At 50.1% G+C, this 18,233-nt stretch overlaps 4 protein-coding genes across 4 annotated transcripts; 2 read left to right on the top strand and 2 right to left on the bottom strand.

Moving 5' to 3' along the window:
• Positions 1 to 3,035: 3,035 nt before the first annotated feature.
• On the top strand, positions 3,036 to 5,083 carry STEHIDRAFT_152905 (uncharacterized protein; the record flags this gene model as incomplete). Its single annotated transcript, XM_007299956.1, has 12 exons — positions 3,036 to 3,067; positions 3,148 to 3,182; positions 3,241 to 3,421; positions 3,488 to 3,549; positions 3,606 to 3,703; positions 3,768 to 3,856; positions 3,948 to 4,114; positions 4,178 to 4,193; positions 4,260 to 4,302; positions 4,460 to 4,503; positions 4,565 to 4,853; positions 4,928 to 5,083. 12 exons carry the CDS (start codon positions 3,036 to 3,038, stop codon positions 5,081 to 5,083), a joined length of 1,212 nt encoding a protein of 403 aa, XP_007300018.1.
• Positions 5,084 to 5,770: 687 nt separating this feature from the next.
• On the bottom strand, positions 5,771 to 6,497 carry STEHIDRAFT_144611 (uncharacterized protein). Its single transcript, XM_007299955.1, has 2 exons — positions 5,971 to 6,497; positions 5,771 to 5,839 (listed from the first exon to the last, which is right to left on the bottom strand). The coding sequence occupies exons 1-2, from the start codon at positions 6,199 to 6,201 to the stop codon at positions 5,837 to 5,839; spliced, it is 234 nt and encodes a 77-aa protein (XP_007300017.1). The 5' UTR covers positions 6,202 to 6,497; the 3' UTR covers positions 5,771 to 5,836.
• A 4,066-nt stretch (positions 6,498 to 10,563) lies between these two features.
• On the bottom strand, positions 10,564 to 12,582 carry STEHIDRAFT_107845 (uncharacterized protein; the record flags this gene model as incomplete). The annotated part of the gene is made up of 8 exons (XM_007299954.1): positions 10,564 to 10,628; positions 10,707 to 10,862; positions 11,001 to 11,219; positions 11,295 to 11,355; positions 11,863 to 11,950; positions 12,170 to 12,278; positions 12,318 to 12,332; positions 12,438 to 12,582. 8 exons carry the CDS (start codon positions 12,580 to 12,582, stop codon positions 10,564 to 10,566), a joined length of 858 nt encoding a protein of 285 aa, XP_007300016.1.
• A 2,293-nt stretch (positions 12,583 to 14,875) lies between these two features.
• Positions 14,876 to 16,980, top strand: STEHIDRAFT_165604 (uncharacterized protein). Its single transcript, XM_007299953.1, has 6 exons — positions 14,876 to 15,160; positions 15,233 to 15,301; positions 15,369 to 15,428; positions 15,480 to 15,662; positions 15,737 to 16,116; positions 16,182 to 16,980. The coding sequence occupies exons 1-6, from the start codon at positions 14,902 to 14,904 to the stop codon at positions 16,443 to 16,445; spliced, it is 1,215 nt and encodes a 404-aa protein (XP_007300015.1). The 5' UTR covers positions 14,876 to 14,901; the 3' UTR covers positions 16,446 to 16,980.
• The last annotated feature ends 1,253 nt before the right edge of the window (positions 16,981 to 18,233 follow it).

Below are 18,233 nucleotides of genomic sequence, written 5' to 3'. Positions count from 1 at the left end.
GGGTGGAGAAAGGGCGTTAGAATGCTGAGATGGTGCGGGTAAACAGAATGTGGAAGGAGGGAGTGCCAGGGCGGGTGACTAGGAGCGGTAATGCGGCATTAGAGTCGCGTCTTCAGATGAAAATGTAGGTTCGCAAACAGTTCGCAAATGGGATAGCGAGCTGACAGTGTGTTCATTGGTAGCGAGATCGTCATTTATCTCACTATGGTCGGGAGTTGGATTATCTTCTGGGTGTGGAAGAGAAGGAAGGTCAATGACCGTCAAGGTCCATGTCGCTCGTGTCGTATGTATGGCATTGTTCATCGTCCGTAAACTGTTGCGAGCTAGTTGAGTCGCTTGACTCCTCTGTGATGTCTTGCTCTTGCCCCTTTTTGTGTCGAGGTAAGGATCGAGATCAAGAATATTCATATGTGGGAGCGTTGTTATTTGAGGGTGGAAAGGCGGTTCACTCCCGGGTACTACATTCCTCTCTCGACTGGTTCAGTGCATTCGTGCCAGCAATATTAGTCTCAACTTCGAGGTGCAATGTCTAATGGAGTCGCGGACGATAGCAACACAGTACTGGCTATCTACAACCATAAAATATGGAGTGAAGTGTGTTTGAAATTGGAACAACGTCGAAGCACACTATAGCACGATCTGGTGCCGGAGAAGGAATGCGGAAAAGAATTAATATTACACCTTGAACTTGAAGTCTTTGTCGAGGAAAAATGGTTTGGGCAGGTGAGTTGCGTAGGTCAGCAGTCAACCCACCAAGCAAGGTTACCGGCTGGCGAAGGCAGCACTCCCTAGTTTCCTCAGGGCGTTAGGTAAGTCCGTAGGGTGTGAACCCCTACCTTATAGCATATGTATATGAAGCCTCGTCTGGCTGGCTTATTAGGCGGCTGCGCGAGGTGGAGCTTCACCAAAAAAAAAGAAGAAAAAGAAAAAGAAAAGGACGGCTAAACTTCAGAATGCTGACAAAGTCCTCGCCACACAGGCCGCAGTTGAACGTTCCGTTGAGCGGCAGCTTCCGAGACCTTCCGAGCGAGTCAATCATGAACCGCACGTCACCAGTCGCCACAGGCCGCCACTGCACATTTCACTCTTCCTCGGCGTCGATACCCCGTAGGCCTCCCAATCGTAAGTACTCGCGGCTGGTATGCATTCCACGCCCTCCGGGCCAGACCTGTTCCTTCAGATCGAACTAACCTAACGCTGGCCGACTGATTATAATGCATCTTTGGACCAGCTTGTCAAAGATCTTTGGGGGAAAAAAAGATACTGGCAACCCTTGCTGTGGCGAAAACGCCACAAAAGTTTAAAGCGCACAGCACGTTCACCTGCCGTTCAAAGAAAGAACCAGCACGGCATGCCCGTGGCTCGAGACATTAGAATCCTCACACGTGTGGAAGAATGTAAGCTATAATCAGTCCACATTTGTTGGTTCAACCTTGTCAGGCATATTATTTGAGCGCTGCACTGACCGGAAAGAGACGAAAGGACCGGGACGGACCGGGATCCGAGAGTGATGGAGGACGAGTGACCGTAACAAAAATCTCGAGCGACGACTCCCAGGAAAAAGACGCCACCGCCACCGAAGAGGCGTGACGTGACGCTGTGACATAGCTCGTCTCAAGACCTGTCCTAACGGAACAGGAAGACCCCTGTCACCAAAAAAATCCTTCGCTGACCACTGAATTCTGGTAAGAGCAGACAATGTAGACGGCCGGCGTCTCGAAATCGTTGGGGGTTGTACTAGCATCTATATCCTCAATTTCCTTTGGTATCTGGAGTGTCCGCCCAAGCACTCGTTCCAAAATTAGTGTCTCAGCTATCGACAACGTATATGTCAAAATCAAAGTTACATCTACATTGACTTTACCCTCTTGGTCTTTGTTGAGGTTGAGGGAGTGGGAGGAAGGCGACATCGACAAGGACTCAAGAGCAGCTATCGGCCCGTGTGTTACTGTCAGTTTTTTTGCCGCCCATCGGCGAAACTTGATCAGCAGTCTGACAGATTGATTGTGGAGCACACGAGTCGCCGTACACGCACGACAGCGACGCCACGGCCGTGCCACCCGGTGAGTGGGAGGCGCAAAGCAGAGGCGTGAACAACTTTTGGTAATGGGATGGTGTTGTTGCGGTTCATGGTTGTTTATTCCGCCAATAGGGTCATTTACTCCGCCAGTGCTTTGGTCGTGGTATAGCTGGACGGATGAGACATGTTTCATTGGTAACCTCGAACCACCTTCCTTTGCCGCGACCACAACATTAAGCTGGGCAATCTAATCCTCATTTACCATGTCGTGTCTTTCTCAGATTGGGTCTACTCTGAATCACCGATCAACAGACGGGCCGGTGTCTTGTTATCCTACAGGAACCACCAGGATCTCAGTTTCATAGAGAGTGGCGCTACTGGTATGTACCTCTTCGGCCTCCAGTCGGCAGCTGTGATTGTTCATGCAGAGTAAGGCTAATGAATATCTCTGCAGCCTACCGTGCAAGCCATCTAAATATTTTGCATGTTCTTTAGCTTCTCGAGCGGCTCGTTAGCCCTGCGGATTGATGACGAGAGCTTGCTCTCAGACAGTGCGTCTGCGCATGTCCGGCAGGTCGAACAATTGATCGGTGCCGGTAAGCACGATGGAGCTAAGTCAAATATGTGTCACGCAAACTCTGAACCAAAGTTGCAGGGAGTGAGATGTCGGGTAGCTCTAGCCACGCAAGGTCCAGCCGCGATGGCCCCCTCGTATGAATGGGACAAGGTGCTGATACAGTACTGCGGGTCCCTAGTTGATGATTTTCCTGCCTTTGACTGCTTTTGCTGCTTATTGGCTGTACGATGCCCCCGGTGGCACAACTTAGCAGGATTTTCGTATATATCTCTCTTTCATCAGCAGGAGCATCAAACTCTCCATCAGTCTTCCTCCTGTTGATTCAATAGAAGCCGCGTTAACGCACTGACAATGCAGTTTATTTTCCTTTATAATCACCACTTCAAGAGAGCACGACGTCCTCAGCCGCCTTCTCGAGCTCTTTGAACGTATCTTGTAATGGGCCAGGCCACGGATGACGCGTATTCAGAGTGAGCTCAGATTCAGACATATCACCCAGTGCCAGAATGATGTATAGAATTACCTGCGATGACTTTGTGTGCATCTACAGTCGGATGGCAAACTACAGTCTTTTCTCCGCTGCCGGTGAGTTTTATCAAGCTGACTCGTGGAATTATACTCAACTATTTCGATCATATTTCAGCACTATATTTCTATGATTGCCTGCTCATGCTGTCCACAGAGAAGGACGGGGTGTGGAAAGACTTCGAGACAAGCGTCGCAAGCTTGACGTTTTTGGTGAACCGCTATGGATGGTTTGCCTTCATGGTCACCGAAGTGTCTATTACTATGCGATGGGATTCGTGGACAACCAATATTGTGAGGTGCGCGTTTGCTCGTTAAAAACTGCTATATACCTGGACGTGCATTGAACTTTCCCGATACTCTAGCTGTTACGTCTTACTGTATATCGACTTCGTATTTGGCTTAGTATCTAGGTTTGCCAATCAATGTATGCTCAATATTGAACTCTAATTTGCAAGGTGCTCAGTTGCGATGTATCTTTAGATATCCTTGTTCTTCGAATATACGCTATATACGGCCGCAGAAGAGGCATACTCGCGATATGTCTGGTGCCGGTCCTCGCACGGACGGCAGTTCTCCTTGTATGTCATGTTTCAGCCTGTGCGAGTCGTGTTCCTATTACTTCAACTTTGCTCGTTATTTTAGGTTGAATGTCTCAAGATCCTTTATGTGGACACGGGCCCCGGTCTTAGTAGATGCGGACTCGGCACCTCGGATTTGGTAGGGTGGTATGAGTTCGTATATGGTATTCTCCTCTTGCACTTATATTATTGATTAATAAGACGAATTACAGAAGTAAGGTTACCCATCATGACACCTCTTCAGCGTGGTCATTAAACCTCTCATAGCACAAGGCGCTATAAGCGCACTTACACTGGCATTTGATGCGCTCGTCTTCCTCTTGACTGTCGCAAAGACCTACAACGCTGCGAGAGAAGCCCATCAGTTTGGAGCGACGAAATCAGGCCTCTTCGAGCTCATATTGCGAGATGGTGCGTGCTCTTCATACGACCTAGTATGGAGTTTGATTGATACATATTTGATGTTATGTACAGGCACCATTTACTACTTGTGAGTTCACCAGACATTACTGACGATTCCGCGTGGGGTCATGATTGACAAGTGCTCACTGTGAAGGATCGTGCTGCTCGTGGGCTCCCTTGATACTACTTCCACCTTTGTAAGCATCTTTCCGAGAAAGAAAAAACATATGCCCGCTCCGAGTCATCTCTAACATATGCCCTTCACTTAGATGCATCCCAGCCAAGTTGCGACAATCCAGCCAATTTCTTCGCTGTAAAAAGTGAGGCTACTCACTGACCATGGTTATTTTCTAGCCCGACGCAGTGATGACTAGCTTGGTAACCCCGTATTTCAACATGTGAACGTCTGTCACCATTCCACATGAAACGTTCTGCTCACCCCCGACTTCTGTATATCAGGCTACCCTCTCTCCTCACGAGTCGACTCTTCCTCAACCTCAAATCCTACACCAAAACTAAACCTGGATTCACCACTATATCGCGTTCGATTCCCAGCCTGGCTTTTGCGGGTGCGGGTGGGCAGCAGCAACATGACCGAATTTTAGGAAACATAGGGGCCCCACTACGTACATGGTTTGACGACGACGACGACGAGGTGGAACTCGAGGAATCTGCAGCTGACGAGCTATCAGGGGCGGCACCGTGCGATGAAGAGACAGGCGGAAGAGAAGTAGAGATCGTGCCGGTGGTAAGCTATTTGGTTATCTTCTTCTCGTCTCATCGTCTCAGGCAACTGCCATCACTGACATTCTCGCTTCATAGGTGTACGGCACACAGGGAACGATTGAAATCGTATCCATGGCTGTTGAGGGTCATTCTACCGGTCTTCAGAAGAGAACGGAGGAAGACTCGGCTAATATGAAGGCCAATGTCGAACACGACCTTGAAGCGGAGATTCAAGTGACTCCAAGAGTCTAGAGGAAGTGGCAAGAAGGCGACGCGTCGCTTTTCTAGCAAGCTAGCCGTGCGTTATGCGTCCATAGCTGTATCGAATACACGAGCTATTTATTGGGCACTATTGGGGACTGCCTTCTGTTTATCAAAGGTCTTTTCTTTTCTTTCTAGCATCAGTTTTTGTTTACTGCAATTTGTATAAATATCCGTAGAGTATTTAACGCGACGTGGTTGTCTTCAATGGAATCCACATCCCATTCAGGCTCCTTGAGGTCTAAACCAAATTCAAAGTGGACAAAAGCCGAAGTGTAACTCTGAGAGAGCCTCCGTGCACAGTTCTCCAACCCAGTCTCCACTATGGACATCTGTGACCTCGGTACACAGAAATCGTGTGTACACTGAGACTGATGATATGCACATCCCAAGTTACCGACACATTCTGATCATAAGCTGGCTACACGAACTACAAACTCTCGTTCAGAAGGGCCACTTCGTATCTGAACAACTTCATTTCTTCACTTCTCTCCACAGCAGTTACGAATGATAATGTACCAGAGCAGGAACATCACAATCCCTCAGTATACCATCCGTTCCATCCCATAGAACGATCTTCATCTCTGTATCTGCGTCTGGGTGTCTGTCTACATCTTTGCGTCCGTCATCCTTTTCACCTCCACCCTCGTGATCAGTCCCGCTCTGAGGACCAATATCGCGCCACACGACGCCACAGCTTGGCAATCTCAGCAAGTCCCATAATTGTGCGCGAGCACGGCAGCGCTACTGACGGTCATGTCGGATGTCGGTCAGTAGAGCCATATCATACACGCGGACGGAAGTAGTAGACAAGAAGAAACTCAGAAAGGATGAAGGAAGGAGGAAGGAGGAAGTAAAATTGGAGAGCGCGTCCTTACCTCTCGCATGCGACTTCTGACTTCAGGATATCGCGTCCTCATCAGTTCCAGATCGAAGGAAGCTGAATCTGAGTCGTCAACGTCCATCGAGTTTGGCTGGGTGTGGAAGGCAGTCTCATGGTCGTGGGTGAAATCGAAACCTGAGGGCGAAGACGGAGGAAACGCTACCTCGGGGGACCCTCTTCCATTATTGACGTGAGTTTGGCCGTCCTGCGAATGAAGTGCATGCATGGATAGCTCGTTGGCACCGGAAGTTGGGCTTGGTCGTCGTGGAGTAGATACTGAAGCACGGTCACGGTGACCAGGATGAACGGATGTAGAGGCATGAACAATCTTAAAGAGTGGAGCGCTGTCAATGGACGTCGCGTCGTCCGCTTCTTGTCTGAGGTTGTCACGACCGAGACGGGAGGCGCTACTGAGTTCGATTCCTGCAGTTGGCGAGTTATCTGCGCGCCGGCCTTCAGAAACCTCCTGCCGTTTGCCCTTACCGTCCGCCGCGGACGAGCCGATATCCGCCTTCGTATCTCTCGGTGGTGGTTTATACAGCACGACCGTCCGCTTCACTGCCCCATCTGATCCCCCTTCTCCTCTACCACTACTTCCCGCTTCCGTTTCTGTCCTGCCACTATCAACGTCCCGCCTGACAACGGTCCTACCAACGAGGCCAGATGGGACCTTGAACTTCGCCGAGGTCTTCACAGCGTTTGCACCGCGAGCCCGCTTCGGCACGGGAAGCGTGGACCATGATTCGTCGGCGGTAGGTTGTAGGGATGGATGTGCGTAGGCGTCGCGCGTGGCGGGTTTGTTTTTCGGAACATCTACATTGGCGCGATTCATGTTGGCAATGGTGTGGCGTGTGCGCGATGACGGGGTAGGAGAGGGCGGAGGTGATGGTGTTGGAGATCCGAATGAGGAGGGAGAAGGGCGACGACGTTTGAGTGTGGAGCGAGGGCCAGAAAGGGTGTCGTGGCCCGTTCGAGATGCGTGCGCGGGAGGAAGAAAAGACGAGGGATGGATGTCGTCCAGCACCGGTTCCGGCTTTGGTTCCGTCTTTGTGGTGTGTGCGTATTGACGTGAATCCCAGCGTTTGCCGGGCCATTTAACGTCTGCAGAAGTTGGCGGTGGAAGCTTTGGTGGTGGTGGACCATTTGGAGCAAATAGAGAAGAGACGGGTGATAGGGAGCGATGCTGATATTGGTGGTGAGGGTGAGGGTGGGCCTCCGGCTGAGCTCTGCTCTGGTAGGTAGTGGCAGAACGAGCATGATCGTCGGTATATGCGTTATCTAAAGCAGACTCGTTAGTCTGACTCTCAGGTTCGGTTCAGACTTGAGATACTGTGAGATGCGAAGCTTGCCTTCTTTGACATTGAATGCCGGAGGTGGTCGATAAACTTCCGAGTCTTGTCCCCGATGGTCAAGACGATATGAGTTCGAAATGTCTTCTATACGCCCCGAATATACGCAAAAATTCAGAAAGCATAGATGGACACTAGAGAAATTGCAGACCGACCTGCTTTGACCGCGGACCATTCGTTTCCATGCGTTTGGACGGAGGATCCGGACGAGGTAAAGTCTGGGACGGTTTCGTGAAATTCAGGTTGAGAGGTTGCATCTTCTGATGAGACGAGGGGGTAACAATGCTCGGTTAGCCTTACATTCATCACCGTGACATCAGTATACCCGAATCCGAGAGTATGTGACAGACCTTCGACCTTCAAATTGTTCATTCGGCCCATGCTTGGATACGGAGTTTGGGAGCGGATCGAGCCACGGATCCCAGCGAGGTCTCCAGACGTAAATCCAGGGCCTGATCTAGAGATCATATTTTTTCCATGAACGTGTGCCGGTCTGGATGCGTTCGTCATATTGGGAGAGCACATGGGGAAGGGGTTCTGTGGACTTCTCGCTGTAAAAATAGAAGACGTTCCTGTCCTAGGAGGCCTCGGTGAAGAGAATGAGTGTATCATCGAAGGTCGAACGTGATTCCTTGGTAGCGGGCCAGGTGAATAGGCGACTTCGAGTCCAAGACGCGGCGGTGGTGGTTGTCCGTGTGCGTAGAACGGAGTGCGAGATGAAGTAGGCCGGGGTGGTGAGGAGTAAAATACACCGTCTGCATGGGGGTGAGAATTGTGGTGAGAGCCAGAAGACAAGGGAGTGGGTATATGCGTCTCGTTTAACAGAGGGTCAAGAGAGGCGCCGTGTTCAGCAAGATCAGTGAATGGATGCGACGAGCGATCGGGGTCAAGGGGATCATCAGTGGATATATGCGTGTTTTGGAGCCCAAAGGGAGGGATACAGTCAGTGTCCGGATCAAGGGGGGGAGAATTACAAGGGTGAGCATGAGTACCGTCGGTATCAAGATGAGCATAAGCGAGTTCAAGCAAAGGTACATGGCTAGAGTCTCTCGGAGAATTATACTGAGCAGGAAGGTTAGAAATATTGGTATGTTTGTCGGCCGTGAGCATAGTTGCAGTTTCGAGAGCAGGAGTACTGTGCGGAGAATGAGGGGACCAAGACGTAATGGTATCAGAGGATATATGCGCATTTTCGCCCAAGATAGAGTCGTGCGGAATATCAGTAGACGAGCTAGGTTTAAAGAGTTGTAGAGATAGTTTTGCATCTCCCCTGTTCAGAGCAGTGTGATCAAAGGAGGGTGCAGTATCGGCGAAGTGCACATCACGAGGGGTGGGATTCACAGTGTGTGGAAGAGGAAGATGATTACGCGACGAATGTTGAGCATGGCGGTGAGCTTTCGAAAATGGACCCTCCAGAGCCGCAATCGCGGAAGGAGCTTGATGAGGGCTGGGTTGGTGTTGTGATGGAGGTATGAGGGACGGAGGCTTGGTCTTCTTCACCTGCTGCTTGTCGCTCGCCTGTTTTCGAAAAAAATCGACAATCGATCCCTTCGACTCCTTCCTATTCTGCCCACTTCCTGTCCCTAAGTCTACTTTCTCATCTTTCCTTCCCGTTGTATTCAGCATTGCCATCGACGGACGGGAGGCCGCATTGACCTTCGCAATCGACCATGGATTAGGCTTGTACTGTGCCGTATCCTGGCGCGAAGTGAGATCTAGCTCCTGGAGTAGCTTCGCGTCGTCTGTGAGGTCTTCGGTCGCCAAAGACAATGAAGATACAGGGTCAGAGTCAGAGTCCGAGCCCGAGCCCGAGGCTGAATCCAAGGAGGGATGGCTGCTGCGAAAGTCGTAAGTCCAGTCTGAACCTTGAGCCGCCGACTGATCTGGACGATTTCTCTGAGCAGCTCGAGGTGGACGGGGCATATCCAGAAGGGTGAAGATAGGAAAGCAGTGAGAAAAGAAAAGTAGGAGATTTTCTTTCTTGTACCAGAGCTTTACGACAACATAACATCGGAAGACACCGTTCGTACGGCGAACAGAGAGCACTGTGCGGTGACCCGGTAGCTACCGGAAGGACTCAATTGGATTTTCACACGGTCACGATTTACCCGATTTTCCTCGATCATTCCGGTCTTGCTCAAAATAGCCCCGACAAGTGTCCTTCGTTCGTGCCATACACAAAATCGCCCTCCCATCTATGGCCTGAGGTAGCCTACTCAAGAGAGTCTCTGTGTGGAGTATGTGGTGCGTGGTCGCTTGCTTTCGTCACTTGAGCGTTCCATTAGACTTCCAAACTCCGCATTTACTGGTGAAGCAATTTGAACAATAATTCCTTTACCTATTTTTTGACACGAATTTGACTTGCTAGCAGCAATGGAGACTCATCCATCGTGCGTGGACGGTTCGCAACAATCTCTTTGAACCTGCTTGCTTTTCTAATCAAACGACAATACGATGATCGGCTACGCTGCTCAGGAAGGAAGTGTCAACGTATGGCGTGTATTCTGACCTGGTGCATTCACGGCTTGTTACCTTCACGCAGCAGCCACAGTGACATGGATTCTCGTCTCTCAAAGCTCGAGTAACACGGGAAGGTAAGATAAGTTTATTCACGGTGATCATCTCGCGTTGCCCTTTTTGATGCGACTCGGTGCCTCCGATCTCGTTCGTCCGCATATACAGTTGTGGCGTCAATTAAGCTTTGATGCTGGTCTGCATTGTGGGGTGCTTGTCGCTCGGTAGCATCGCTTTCCGCTACCTCATATTACGACGCTTTGCTCTAGGATGCGAGCAGCACTACTCGAATCTCCAGTTGAGACCGGGCATTAGTCGTTACACTGTCCCGTAATGATCATCTCGGTGACGTTGTCCAGCGATTCTCTCCGTGATGATGGTGCTTTCTGTTTATGTAGTGTGTTAGACCGTATCTGCAACCGCTTAAAGGGCTTTACACAGTGATTAGGCCAATCATGACGTCCCGTTGGGTTTGAGCGATGTCAATAATTCAGTTGCAGATACGGTCTATTGATCTGGACTCGATACTGTCAAGATCAGCCGCCTCACCCAGAGAACCTTTCGGTGCTCTTCAGCCAACCGCCGTCGTCATCCAGTTCCCTCGGTTCCTGTCAGAGACGCGCTTTTATTATTCTGGCTTAAAACAATCGAGGGTCCTCCCTCGAGCAACATGCAATCACGCAAGTGATCTGTATCTCCGAACGTCCGGCCACTCGCATCTGATACTAGCGGCCTAGCCTCATCATTCCAGAAGATGGGAGGCTCCAAGACGCGGCGTCCGAGCTGTGACCTCTTCAAAGTTGATATAATCTGACATGTTCTACCCCGTATGCAGCCCGCGGACATCTCCCACAGCAACCTAACTCACTTCCGATCCTTACGGACTTGGCGCACTCGTTCTCTTGCCCGTCGGGCGGCATACTGTCAACAACTATGATGGCGTTTATGGCCAGCTCGCTAGCTGCCTGCTCAGAGAGGCCTACGCGCACAGCATCGTCGAACGCGCCGTTCGGCGCACGCTGTGCTGTAGACGGCCCTCGCGTCTAGTTCTAAAAGCGTACTCTCCGGATACCGGTCACCGTGACTTGACATATGCAGTCCAATAGAGTCGCACTCTTCCACAGAGGTAATCATCTCCGAGTGGACTTAGTGGAGTGCTCACTCCGTGTCCTAAGCGCGTCCATCACTCGGTGGTGACTCGGCACCACAACTGCCCGATCTCTTTCAGGGCCACTCTCGGCCTTCGGTTTACCAACTACCTTGGTAGACCGCCGCGCCCAAGGTCGCTCTTTCTTTGGCGCCGAGGACTGCTTTGTCGTCCCGAGCAGCGCGAAGTAGAATGATGTAGTCCACTGAGCTACGACCCACTCATGTTCCACGCCTCAGAGAAGCCGTGAGAGGCGGCGTTACTGAACGACATCCGGAGTATTGAAATACTTATCTTTGCGTCTCATACCGACAGTTTTATTGATAGTTCTTGGTGTGAAACAACCGCGCTTTGGTACGTCCCATTCCATCTATCCAGTCATGGAGCGCTCGGTCAAGTCACTGTGTGCACATTTTTTAGCAGGTGCCGTGCTCGGTAGGAGGAGGCCCAGAATCTCGAGAGCTGCACATTCTAAAGTTGCATTGCGAGCTCAAGCGAGCGCCCATCCCAGTGCTTCCATGGAAAAACGTAAACACTGAGAACTGGCGTTTACATGCAATCCATATACCTTACTGCCAACTGTTTCACGTGATACGAGATGTGGGCGCTACTTTACCGTTATACGGTATGGCATTCTATTGACCATGCACATTCTGGTCTCCGGAGGCAACCGTCAGCTTTGAGGGAAATTAGCCTCTGAATTACTTCGAAAACTATGCTTTCCTGGATATCACGCCAGGTAACACGCCTCGAGATCACGATGGATGAGCGTTCCAAGCCTGCTGATCTCCTGTCCGTCTCACATATGAGCACATGTTACTCGATCTACCCACTCAAGTTCAGTTCTCTTTGGTGCGTCGTAAAGAGGCTCGCTCACTGAGATACTCGAAGCGTGCATTGAGATCAGCCCTTTCTCACCAGGCGCCACAATCTGAACTTCCACCACAGGGAGAATGATCTCTATACTAAGAGTTCAGCAATGTGATGTCATGAGAAGTCAGTGCAGAATGTCCTTACATTCTTCCAAGACAAACTAGACCAGAGATGAGATATGCGTTCCTTATATCTTCCCTCGGTCTTCGCCTAAGCTCTAGTAGCTCGCCACTCACCTCGATCATGTTCCGCCCTCTTTCATCACCGTCGTTGCTGCTCTCCTTGCTGTTTTAGCCGCTCAAGGGTCTCACAAAGCCTCCGTACGTCTACTCCCTACGTTCCGTGGATCATATAATGCCTCGTCACCGGCTCGACGCTTGACATTCGTTGGACATCTCCGATCGACCACCTTCTCCAGATCTGACCATGATGACGATCTTAGCACTTCGCCAAACTCACATAGTTGACCAACAGCTGTATTCAGGTAATCCGGTCTTTTTCTACGAGGCCGACGGTGACTTTCAAGAGGCCACCACCAGTCACGAGGCCACCACCATTCACGGTCAAACCGTCAGGTACATGCCTGGCTCACAGGCTTTGCTGGCGCTAATTGCGAGAACTCTGGCCTGATTTGCGGGTGCTCAAGTTTACGCTGAGGGGGAATGCCCCGTGCACAAACGCAGCAGAATTCACTCTCTAGGCTCAGCCCCAGAATAGGAAGCATCTTTGTTCTACGTGCAACAAGCCTAATTGTCCTGACTCCGGTACGTTCACCAATGCGACTGATAGAAAGCCCATCCAATGTGCCGTACTTATAGATGTTGGGGTAAGTGGTGCATATCCGTTGTTTCCCCACTCTTTGCAAAAATACTGTGTTGACACCCCGTCCCGCTAGATTAGCATCACCTTCTGTTGCTGCTGCTATTGCCATCAGCATATCCCTTAAATTCGCGAGAAAATATTGGTCCAGTAAGTATCCTGGGCGCATGCTTGCGAATATATGTCACATTTCCTGTATTGATCATGTTTTTTCTTCCAAAAATAAATCATGTAGATTCGTCGGGCTGGCTTCAGCACTTCAGCAGCTGCGCGAGGTTGGAACTTCACCAAAAATAAAATGAAATAAACCTCCAAAAAACGCTACTCTCCATTCTTCTGAATCACGTGGTCTTTCGGAGCCAGCCGCGGCAGAGCACGCGACGGGAAGTATTTTGATCGTCGGCATCTCAACCTCTGCTTCACCATCGTCTCTAACGTCCACACAACTCGCTCTTATGGTTTTATCGTGGAACATGGGTGCAGTGCATGCTATGTAGCTATAGCCATCACGCTCATCAATGACAGTGACTGCGTTGCTACGTCATGACATTATGTTTCCCGAAGTGCCTACCTAGGGGACTGCTGCAGTCACGTACGGTGCGTAAAGTCTCCGTAGCGGACCTCACAGGTGACTTTCCATCCATTTGCGGATTTCGAAGCGAACAACAGCACAATACATGGCATCGAGCTATATCTCTAAGAGCGGCTTATCATAGGAGAGAAGGACGCTTCCTTCCTCCTAAGTTGTTTTCATGATGCCTTCCCCAACTACGAGTTCAACAAACTTCTTTATTTAGCACCCCCTTTTTGTTATCCAGTCTTTGTGAACCTCATCACTAAACGTATGGCTTTTTGGTTGCCAGTGTACGCTGCCAGGATTTTGGGCCCACGGGAACATCGGGACGAGAGCAGAAATACCTCATTCATCGTGAAATTGTGAGTAGTAAACCCTTTAATGTACTTATCCGGCATGGAGACCCATAGCCAGACGCGTGTTTGCAAAAGGACTAGAACTCGGCCGCGAAGACCACGCTCTTTCACTGGGAACCAGTATAGGTATGACCTTCATTTTATGAACCTATGCTGTCGTGTTCAGTAGGTTCCTGATGTTCCTTTTGGAATGATAAGCATCGTGCTTCTCAACATGCCTCCCGATCTGCATGCGCATCTGAGTTGGCCATCTCAGCCCATATAATTGTAATTTCTTGCTCATAGGCACGGCAGCATGTAAGACGAAATGACCAAGTTATCGAATCTCAACCTATCGCAGCGAAGCGGGTGCTTGCTTCGAAGAGTATGACGCCCTCGAAGTTTGATGGCCACATTAGGCGGAGAGGCCGTGCGTTGCCACGATGTAAAGCTTCACTCTGATTGCTCTTTCGCCCGATTGTACCATAGCTCGGCTGCATCCCGGAAACACTCCGATCGTACTCGCAGTCGCGATGCATTTGATCACGAATGAAGTCCAGGGCCACAGGAAGCCCCACTATTGCTGTCGAGTGGGAAGTGTGCTATATGCGCGTTCCACTCTACAGGAGGGATGCCTCCTATAACAAATAGCACAAAAGGATAGAATTTAGGACGAGGAACTGACGTTTGATAGGCTTTCTGGGCCGCTTTGCCATGGCATCTTTGAGTGAGTGGGAAAACGTTGGGGGGCACACTGTGCTTTACGTGATGGCCCTCCGTTGGAGGCATGTATTGGAGATCAATTGACCGCGGGTATGATTAACGCGACTGATCAGATCCCATTTCGGAACTGAAGCTTGCAGCCTGTTATTTTGACTAATTAGTTTGGAGCCTGAAGCTGCGTGTTGTGCTCTTACAGCGGTGAGCAATGCACTGGAATTTAATTAAAAATGGGTAGGAGTTTTCAGCCCGCGCTTGTACTACCCAGTTGCAACCAATCGAAGCTACAGCCCTTTGTTTCCACTCGGAGAGGCCATGTTGAGATGGCGCTAGCGTTCAGCGCTCAGCGCCTCTAGACACCGCAGAGATCGGGTAAGGACACTTTTTCGGTCCAAACCTGGAAACGGGCCTGATCAACTTCCGGCGCCAATCAGCCCCATATCAACGCGACAGCTTTGGATGTACGGGAAACGACGTTGATCCATACGAGTTATCTCCAAGGAGGCTAGAGCAGCGCGTTCGCTCTATAAGAACGAGGATAGTTTTCCCACTGCTTGTTTCAACATACGCTGCCTGTTATCCTCCTTGTCTAGCTATGTCCGTAACGACTATCCCTCTCCAACTACTTGACTGCTTCAGAGTGCGTGTCTCGCTCGAGAGCAGCACGACATCCGACTTCTCCTGGAACGTTCAAACTTTGGATCGCCGTTCAACGGAAGACTCTGAAACCACCATCGCCGACCCATATATTACTGTCGACTTGATCAGGACTGGAACTCTGAACAGCATCCAAATTCGCACCTCACTTCCTCCACCGCGCTCTCCAAGTACAAGTTCCCTCTCGGTTTCGAATGGTATGCAGTCATGTCTACGCTTGCTTTTACGTATATTCCCCTCGCTCATCATTTACTCCGTTGGCGATGCAGATGGTAGCCGGAGTTCACCTTCCAACGGGTTGGGAAATGTGGCTACGAGCTCTACTCACGATTCTCGGAGTAAGTGTCTGTCATTTGTTGATGCTAAACGTAAAAAAAAAAAAACTAATCGTTTGATCTATATTAGACGAGCAAATAGGACTCCATGCATGCAACCCCTTCAACGGGAGTCATCAAGATAGTACAGGTCAATATATTGAGTGCTGACTGGACGATACGTTGCTGACACTGTGTTCAGTCTCTTTCATGGGTTTAGAGAATCTTGACGGGCTCGCCCACAATACCCCGCACGACCCAGGTTTCATGTCCTTTTACGACATGTCAGGCATCGATGTCTCTTCTCAGATGGCTTTCCAGTCGCTCACGTCCGAGGCTCTGCAACCTTTTACGCCATCACTGTCGCATTCAGGCAGTCCCAGTCGTAAGTCCATCTAGTTTATGTTGGCTTCGCACCGTATAGAGACTAAAGACGACACATATCCTTTTCATCCACAGAACCCGCCCTAACGGACTCTACGTCCGCGTCTCCTTCATTAGCAATGACATCAACGGCAACGATTCCATCTTCTGATGGACAATCATGGGGCTTGAACAGCATATCACCCACGCCACATCCCGCCCTCGACCAGCGCACACTTGGCACAGAGTCCTCTCATACGTCCGATGAATGGCTATCATTCCCGATACCCCAACTGGGATCACCATCATCAGTAACCTGCCCTCCGTCTCCGTCACCTTCCGTCCACTCTGTAGCGCCTAGTGACGACTCCAGCACGTCTTCATCGCCCAATGTCAATCAAACCGGTCGCAAGCGCCGCCTTCCGTGCCTAGACTCGTCTTGTACACGACGGTTTGCCAACGAATACACTCGCAAGGTTCGTGATCATTGGCATATATCTTTAGCTTAGGGGCGAGGAGAATTTACTCATCGTACGAATAGGTGCACATGGGCTCACACTTACCCAAGAAGAGGTACCTTTGCCGCGAGGGTTGTTCCGCCGAGTTTTCACGTCTTCACGATCGTTTACGCCACGAAGCTGGCAAACACAATCAGCTCACGGAGTGGTTTTGTTTCACTTGTTTACGCCCTTTCTCCTCCAAGAAGTCGTTGAAGAGACATGCTTGCGCGGGCAATGTTCTCAGCAGCATGGCTGCTAGCGATAATCATCGACTCTCACAACAGCCGCAAAGACCGAAGGAGTAGATGAGGAGGTACAATTGCGTGTTGGGGCCTGTTGGGGCCTTTACGATAGAGGGGCAGTCTATTCGTGTACGGTATTAGATTTCATTATGTTATTTGTTTACATCTCCTAGACACCCTGCATTTGCAGTACACACTCCTTCCCACGGACATAGATCGGCTAGACGCCCTTTCTCCATTGTACTATATGTAGCTACCAGGTAATATCAAGGGTCGGGAGTCGGAAGACAGAGCTTTCTGATGCTTTGCGAGAACTTGTGATTCTTTTGCGGCTAATAGAAGGATCGAAGGATCCTTGACTACTCGTATATCCAGACTGCAGGTCAGTACCTTACTGATAACGGTCTGGTTTCATGACAGTCGCCATTGACCGCGGCTCCTTGGTTCATACAGGGCTGCACATCAATAGCACACGTTGCCCGTAGACATTGTCTCGGCATCATTTAGAAGCATGTACGGAATAGAAAAGAGCGTTGCGGAGTAGTTAGATATCAAATAGTACGAACTAGTGAGCCAATAACAAGTACTCCAATCCCCCTTGGAGGTGTTTTATCAAGCCTAAATTTCGAGTGGGTCGGTAGAGGGTGCTGAACCGGGTTGACTCCTTCGTTCCAGTCCGCTGATCGGACCAGTGTATACAACCATTCGCCCCTACCCGGCCATTGGATATTGGACGCCCGCGGCTACCGAAAGCCTCCATTGTTCGCTTTAAAATGTCCTCCGGTACAGATGCTGGTTGGTTTGAAAATACACGATTTGGATCTATTTGGCATATGAACCGGATTGACACTTGCAGCCGTGACCACAAGGGTGCACTACACCGGTAGGTGATGCCGACTCAGGGTTATAGTTGAAAAGCCGAATAACCCGTTGGATCATTTCCCCAGATCTGAAGGTTTGTTCGGTGGCCGGAAATAATCGTTCCCCGAGAGAATGGTGGGGCTTTGGCTATGCAGTCATAGTATTGTACTGTATCCCCTTCCTGGTGATACAAAGCCCGATGTCCGAAGGAATACCTTACACATCGAGCAACGAGATTATGACTATAGTCCACTTCGATTCCGAGCTACAATAATAGATGAACCGTGTACCGGTCTCAAGGATGGAGACGATGAAACAACAATAAGTAACAGACGATAACTCTGACACTTGTGAAGTACGGCGATACGTACGTACTTCTGCTCCAAAAAGATAGCTCAAGTACTACATTCCTTGATCAAAAGTCAAAGCTGAGGTCGTAACGCCTCCATCGTCTGAATAGACATCAGCACCAAAAGCTTTCGTCTCCATGATCTCAAGTTCTCTGCCCTAAAGTTGCGCACGCTCTCGACGCTCCACTGGTCGTTCGAACGAATTCAGATCTTTACCCATTGCAGTACACCGCAGCTGAGCGTCAAGCTCTGCGTTGTTCATCTTAGGAAGGTTATTGGACGCCTTGAGGACCTGCCTCTCCACTTGCATGTGGAAGTCGCCTACCCTACCCATGGCAGGACACCCTTGATATCGAGCTTGACTTCGTCGTTCACCATAGTGACGATCTTAGGGATGGCATCGACACAGACTCGTTCGAAAAGGTTATACAAGATGATGAGTCCTAGTTAGGAAGGACAACTGTGAGCATAGCATAGCATTCAGAATTCGAAGTTGCCAAGACAGGGCATGTCGATGGTGGCCAAGAGTGAGTGGATGGTAGGATGTTCAAGAACCTCGTCCACGTCGTGCTCAGGAAGAGCGAAGAAGGCTTGGCGCCAATCGTAGTACGGCGAATTTCGATGCGGCTGGTGATGTCGC

Source organism: Stereum hirsutum (assembly GCF_000264905.1).
Source record: "Stereum hirsutum FP-91666 SS1 unplaced genomic scaffold STEHIscaffold_2, whole genome shotgun sequence".
Lineage (NCBI taxonomy): Eukaryota > Fungi > Basidiomycota > Agaricomycetes > Russulales > Stereaceae > Stereum > Stereum hirsutum.
This window is presented reverse-complemented; position numbering and strand designations above follow the sequence as displayed.

What these genes read in the sequence shown, in the direction of transcription:
- STEHIDRAFT_165604 (XM_007299953.1), top strand. Translation starts at nt 14,902, where the DNA reads ATGTCCGTAACGACTATCCCTCTCCAACTACTTGACTGCTTCAGAGTG. An exon ending in GAGTCATCAAGATAGTACAG is followed by an intron (nt 15,429 to 15,479) that starts GTCAATATATTG and finishes CACTGTGTTCAG; the next exon opens with TCTCTTTCATGGGTTTAGAG. An exon ending in CCAACGAATACACTCGCAAG is followed by an intron (nt 16,117 to 16,181) that starts GTTCGTGATCAT and finishes TCGTACGAATAG; the next exon opens with GTGCACATGGGCTCACACTT.
- STEHIDRAFT_144611 (XM_007299955.1), bottom strand. Translation starts at nt 6,201, where the DNA reads ATGCATGCACTTCATTCGCAGGACGGCCAAACTCACGTCAATAATGGA.